At 35.4% G+C, this 7,345-nt stretch overlaps 1 protein-coding gene across 1 annotated transcript; it reads left to right on the top strand.

The window, feature by feature from the left end:
• Positions 1-962: 962 nt before the first annotated feature.
• LOC136266566 (protein NLRC3-like) lies at positions 963-4,549 on the top strand. Its single transcript, XM_066061566.1, has one exon. The coding sequence runs from the start codon at positions 972-974 to the stop codon at positions 4,461-4,463; it is 3,492 nt and encodes a 1,163-aa protein (XP_065917638.1). The 5' UTR covers positions 963-971; the 3' UTR covers positions 4,464-4,549.
• Positions 4,550-7,345: the final 2,796 nt, after the last annotated feature.

The following is a 7,345-nucleotide window of genomic DNA, read 5'->3' as shown; positions in this document are numbered from 1 at the left end:
AGCTAAAAATAAGCCACCACGTGGTGAGTTTAAATACAAACCATTCACCATGTAGCCAAAGAGTACAGTTACGTTATAAGGTTCTGTGTAGAACTACAAGCACATTTCCCTGTAGAGTACAAACAGTTTAACCTGTGTGACTTATTTTTATGATTAATCAACACAATTGTAAATTATTGCTTAAATGTACATGTAGCTAAACAAATCATTTTCTTCATAATAATCTTCTCTCTAGATCTGTGGTAAAGAAAAAGACAAGTTAAAAGAAATACATAAAGCTGGCCATAGGCTAGCTTTAGGTATTAAATTACAAGAAGAAGTGATTTCTAATCAAAAACAGCCAAGCTGTAAAAAAAGGGTACAGCCTCTAAAAAAAGCCAGGGTGAAAAAAGATGTAAAATCAATGGAGGAGGCAACACAAATTCACCTGAATTGTTGTTATTGAACTTTTTGCCATTAACCTACCATCACAACCATTTCTTGGCTGCCACCTTTGATTTCACATCTTTTTCACCCTGGCTCTTTTGGAAGTCGCACCCTTTTTTACAGCTTGGCTGTTTTTGATTAGATACAGTACTACCTTACTGTCTGTATATGATATATATTTACTATCATCAATGCAGCGAAAAATTTATATCTATGCACACAGTGGTACAGTGTTGTATTCTTGGCATGGCTTGATAATGCCACTATAATCACATTCCCATGCTTCAGGTAAAAAATGCTAATTATTTTTTGCATAAGAAAACTATTTTGTATGAAATCATACTCTTTTTTATGTAGGCGATGGGCAATTGCAGCAAGCCACAGACTATGTCAAAGCATGGTACCGACGTAAAAAGTTAACAAAACATTCAATAGAGCAAGATCCATGGCCCCCATTTCAGATTGACTCCTTTATAAATTTAGTGATTATACATCAGAAAGTTAAAAAGTTACCAGCTAAAAAAGAGGCAAGGAATGTGGCCAGGATGCGTATTGTTGGAAATATAGACAATATCCCCGAATTAACATCGTCAATTAAACTTGACAATATCCACCAAATATTCACTTCTATCAGTTCAGATGATCAATTTCCCATGAGTATTCTAATAGAGGGCCACCCAGGAATTGGGAAGACAACACTTGCTAAAGAAATTTGTTTGCAATGGGCTACCAATAATTTGCTGACATCAGATAAAATGCTTATATTTCTTATGTTGAGGGATCCTATTATCCAAAATATCGATGCCATTGAAGAACTGATCAAATATGCACTACCTGCAGTACATGTAAAACCAGTTTTACATTACTTACATGCTGCAAATGGAGCAGGATTCACTTTTATTATTGATGGATTTGATGAGCTTAGCAATAAACTTCAGAGCAAGTCATTGTTCAGGAAACTCATTGAAGGAGATGTTTTACCAAATGCACGAGTAGTAATCACATCACGACCTTTTGTCTCAGCTTGCCTTCATCAATATGTCAACAGAAGAATAGAAGTTCTCGGATTTGAAAAATCCAGTAAGGAAAAATATACTGAAGATGCATTAATAGACCATCCTAATGAGTTACAAAATCTAAGGGCACATTTCCAACTGTATCCAAATATTGAAGCAATGTGCTACATACCATTAAACATGGCAATCATAATATACCTTTGTCAAGTAGGATGCCTGCCACCAACTGCTACTGAAATGTTTAAAAATTTTGTCCTACACATCATCTGTCGTCATTTAAAAAGAGAAAAGCAGATCAGTGAGGATACAATCATTGGCAGCATAAAGCACTTACCACAGCCTATCCAAAAAGCATTACACAAACTAGAGGAAGTTGCATTTGATGGACTTGTGAAAGACAAGTTAGTATTCACAAAGAATGATTTGCCTGAAATGTGTAAGGAAAACCCCACGTGTTATGGATTACTACAATCTATTGAATGTTTCTGCTCAGAAGAAATTGGTGCTACAACTTTGTCACTGAACTTTTTACATTTGGGAATACAAGAATATTTTGCTGCCAATTATGTAAGGACCTTATCGCAGGAAAATATATTTGCACTTCTGGAAGAATCTTTTCTTTGCAATGAATACTCCTCTACTCTTCATCCTGTACTTGATCCTAATAGTAAGAGTGTCCATCTCTCTAACATGTGGATATTGTATTGTGGCATAACTGGTGGTCAGTGTAAATCTCTAAGCCGTTACCTGTCAGTATATAACTTATCACTACAAGGTGTGGAGGAGTATGGTGATAGGGATTACACTGATGATTATTATGACTATCGTTATGGTGTTAGAATCAATGATCGCGTATTGAGTAATAATGTTAATGACTGCTCTGTTGATCATGCTATTACCAACAATAATGATGATGTTGATGATCATGGTGATAGCATTTTGGATGATATGGATGATACTAATGATGTTGACAAGGACAATCCTAAATTTCCTCATTATCACAATCCTGAGAAATACACCGAAAAGTATGACGACAATGGCAGTTTTAATAAAGTTAATGATACTGATCAAGAATTAAATAACACCCAAACCATCTCACAAATCATCCTGGCAGATCCAGTGAAGGTTCTCTATTTGTTCCAGTGTTTCCAGGAGGCCCAGAATGATTCAATGTGTGAGATTTTATCCAAATCCTATTGGAATAGTAATAACCTTAATGTTAGTCTCTTGCCACATCAGGTGGTGTCTTTGGGATTTTTCCTGTCAAAATCAACTAAAACAATGACACATCTGAACATGAGTAATTGTCACATTGGAGATCATGGCATTAAATTACTTCACCACTACCTTTGTGAGAATAAACAAGAAATGGAAAGACTTGATTTTAGCTACAATGATCTCACTGAAGCATCATCAATTATCATTGGTGACATCATCATTTACCTTAAACCTCGCATGCTGATTTTATGTAACAACAGTATTACAGAGTTGAAGGACATTTCTACCGCAGTAATCCACACTAAATCTTTAAAGGAACTGTGGATAACAAGTAATGGACTTGCAGCACACAAAGCAATGCCAATAGCTGACATGATAACATCATTAGAAGTTTTGTTTATTAGCTTCAACAAGCTTGGAGATAATGGGGCAATTTTTCTATCAGAAGGGATTAAAAGAAGCTACACATTAAAGAAACTGAACATTCAATATAATGATATTGGAGCCACAGGCGCTACAGCAATTGCAAATAGTCTGATGCAGAATACTTCACTACAGGAGCTAGATATGGATCACAATGTTATATCTGAAAGTGGAGCTACAGCAATCGGTCTAACCCTCACTAAAAATAGCACACTAACAAAACTGGAAATAGGTAACAATAAAATTGGAAGAGAAGGGGCTATAGCCATTGCAAAGAGCTTGCCACAGAATTATACTTTGAAGGCATTGTATATGAATAACAATGCTATAGGTCAGGATGGAGCCATAGCCATTGCACATTGTTTGTCAGGTAACATTTCGCTAATGATACTAAATTTGTGCAATAATGACATAGATCCAAGTAGAGCCACAATGATTGTGAAAATGATTACTGAGAATAGAACAATGCAGAATTTAGATGTTAGTAATGGCGGGCATGGTAGTAAGACACAATCTGTGCTTGTAAAAGAAACAAGATCTAGATCTATAGAGGCAAATAACAATTTTAATGACAATGCATCTCTGAAGGTACTAAATGTGAATAATGCTATAGATCAATCTGGAGTAGTATCCGTTGCAAATTTCTTAATTAAAAATAGTTCTCTAAGGATGCTGCATATGAACACAAATGCTATTGGTCAAGACGGAGCCAGAGCAATTGCAAAGAGTTTGATGTTTAACGACTTCTTGAAAGTACTGAGTATGAACAATAACTCTATTGGCCAGGGTGGTGCCATAGCAATAGCAGATTGTTTAATCCAGAATACCTCCCTAGAAATGTTAGAAATAAATGAAAATTGCATAGGCCATGAAGGAGCTATAGCAATTGCAAACAGTTTAGCAAAAAACAAATCCCTGCAAGTACTGCACATGAATGAAAATAAGATAGGTCCAAATGGAGCCATGGCAATTGCAGAGGCTTTGTGCCAGAACACATCACTGGATATATTGCATATTAATAGCAATGCCATTGGTGAGGATGGAGCTGCCGCCATTGCCAAAAGCATAAAACACAACACCTCAGTGTGGAATTTGCATATGGATAATAATTCCATAGGTAATTGTGGAGCTGAAGCAATTGCTATGAACATTGGTAATAACAAGGAACTTCAGTTGCTTTCACTTTGTGATGATAATACAATAAATGAAGAGTCAGCTGCGAAGATAGTTAAAAATTTACACTGTAACAACACTATTACTGGATTAAAACTTCCTATTGGTGTATGTAATAGCTACGTTGTGCAAAGAGAAGTTGAAAGTATTAATGATACAAGGATTAAATCTAATGTTAAAAAATTAAAAGTTTACTGCATTCCATGAATTGTCCATAATCATGCGTGCATGTCTTGTATTTACTGAATATTCAATTAAATGAGTAATCAAATAGGTTATAATTTATATGTAAATATTTTTGCTGAAAATTTGTTTACTAGTTATATCATTAACAGTTTAAACATTGCTGATGAATTGTACTCTCTGTGTGGAGGGGATGATTGGCTTTGAATTATACTCAGTACTCACTGGCTACTGAGCAATTAAAGGCTATTAGCCTGATGACAATCACAAGGTTGGATTGTAATTGTGTACCCAACTGAGGGTGTTACTGGATACACCAACCTGGAGCCTCCTAGGGCATCATTTTGGGCACCAGGGGACATGTTATATAGTTGGCTTTCAGGATTTTCTGGGCTTGCACAAGGTCTGACTGTCCCCATGCAAACTATTTTAACAGTTGAGAAACACAAACCCATTTCTGTGGACTCTTTATTACAAACTTGCTTTTAAAAACGGTTTAAAAAGTGAATGCATCACTGCAGCTTATTAGCTATTGCTGCATGAATAATATAGAATATACAATGACAGACTGACTTATAACCTCCAGCCCCAATATCATACTTATTTTTTACTCTTCTACTCCCACACAGCGCTTTAATTAGGCACACCACTGTGAGAAAAGCTCAGAATAATAAGGTCTATAACAGTCTTATTATGTTAGTATTGGAATGAAATAGTACAGCATATATTATTAGGCTAGGACTTTACTATCTAATTCAAAACAGCCAAGCTGTAAAAAAAGTGTGTGGCCCTCAAAAAGGCTATGGTAAAAAAATATGTGAAATCCAAGGTGGCAGCCAAGAAATGGCTGTGATGGTAGGTTAATGGTAAAAATTTTAATAACAACAATTCAGGTGAATTTTGGTGCCGCTTGGTCAATTGGCACAAAATTCACCTGAATTATCGTTATTAAAATTTTTACCATTAACCTACCATCACAGCCATTTCTTGGCCGCCACCTTGGATTTCACATCTTTTTTCACCATAGCCTTTTTGAGGGCCGCACACTTTTTTTTACAGCTTGGCTGTTTTGAATTAGATTTCACTTCTTTTTGTATTTGTATACCCCAAAGCCAGCCTATGGCCTGCTTTGGGACTTTTTTAACCTATCTTTTTTTCTTTACCACAGGAAGAAGAAAAGATGAAGCAGATGTACCTTAAATATTTCTGATTTTATCAGTAAATGTACAAATTATATATATAATACATATATTTATTACAGAACTGTCCATGGTGGTTTCTTTGTAACTGAACACTCTTCAAGGTAACTTCTTCTAGCTGTTCTCTCTACAGGGTGATTTATTTGTAGCTGGATTCTGTACAGGTGATTTTTTTGCTGCTGAGCTCTTTACAGAATGGTTTCTTTGTAGCTGAACTCTCTACAAGGTAACTTCTTCTAACTGATCTCTCTACAGGGAGATTTGTTTGTAGCTGAACTCTCTACAGGTGATTTGTTTGCAGCTGAACTATCTACAAGATAACACTAAGTTGTGGTCCATAACTATCACTGTGAGAGCATGGTTCATTGGATGATGGCGCCGATCACGCACACTCTCTCCGCGAGATACACCGTCATTATGCAACATCACTCACACTTACAACTTCTGATACAACAATAGCGACAAAGATGGTGGCTTAGTTGCATCTGATACGCATGCGCACACCACTGACCCCTTCAATTTTAAACAAGCATTACTACGAAATTTTGCAGGTGTTCTAACTGTGCAAGAAAATCTGGATTTGTATGACTCTTAGAAAGAATTGATTGAATAATTAATTTTTCTAGTATTATATATGCTTTGCCGTATGAAAATGTGTGTTTATGAAATTATCACAACAAAGCTAGCTAGCTAGCTATATAGTGATTAGCTAACAGAAGTGCATTTATTTTAAAATCATCATCATGACTGTTTGATACAGTAAAAAAAAACACCTTAAGTCACATGCTTTCTGTATAAACAAAAGTCTATGACTGAATAATGAGATGGTGAAGCTAAAAAGTTATCATGCACATTTAGTTAAGTAAACAAAGCCATACAAAGAATGTGTATTAAACTAAAGTATAATCTGTTTCCCATAATATAAGATGGGGTTTATACTAAAGTATAAGATAGTTAGTATAATGCAAGACTATACTGAGATTATTTGTATAGTTTAAGCCATTAGATATACCATCTCATTACTCCTCTTTTTTCACAGTGCACCTCATAACAACTCCAGCCAAGGGCGGATTTAGGGGGAGAGGAAGGTGGAAAGAGAAAGGTGAATGGCTAATCTTAGAATTACTGAGAGGGGTTTCAAATTATATATATACTTTTGGTGTAAGATTTAACCAAAAAGCTGCTAAAAATCGAAATACTCTAATAGAACAGTCAACTACTCTAATAAAACATCCATTATGAAATTATGTTTTTCAAGAAGTAACCAGTTAGTCACACTCTGGTAACTTCTTGAAAAACACTATCCTCTTGACCTGTACACTGCTATTTTACCATTGCTCCAAACATCCTGACTTATACTAATCACTTTCTGAGAGCTGCCAATGTAATATCATAATAGTGAGTATTTTCAGTTGTTGCTACAAACTTGATGCTTGGGTTGAGATGCTTAAGTAAAACAGTGAATTTCTTAGTATGTATAAAGTTAACAAGGGTTTAGCATCTGAGAACTGTTTGTTTTTGCTTTATTTTCATGCTGCTTTCATCTGATGAATCTCCTTATATTTTAGCATCAATTGAAAGTAATAAAATTTAAGAGTTTGTACCCAAACCTCTTGAAGCTCAACTTTATAAGCTCAAATGATACTGCAGCATTTACGCTTTCAGTGTGCCCAGGTTATAAGGGGGTTGGTTGTGACCAAAACCTAG

Source organism: Dysidea avara, chromosome 9 (assembly GCF_963678975.1).
Source record: "Dysidea avara chromosome 9, odDysAvar1.4, whole genome shotgun sequence".
NCBI lineage: Eukaryota > Metazoa > Porifera > Demospongiae > Dictyoceratida > Dysideidae > Dysidea > Dysidea avara.
The sequence above is the reverse complement of the archived record's forward strand: the minus strand, read 5'-3'. Positions and strand labels throughout refer to the sequence as shown.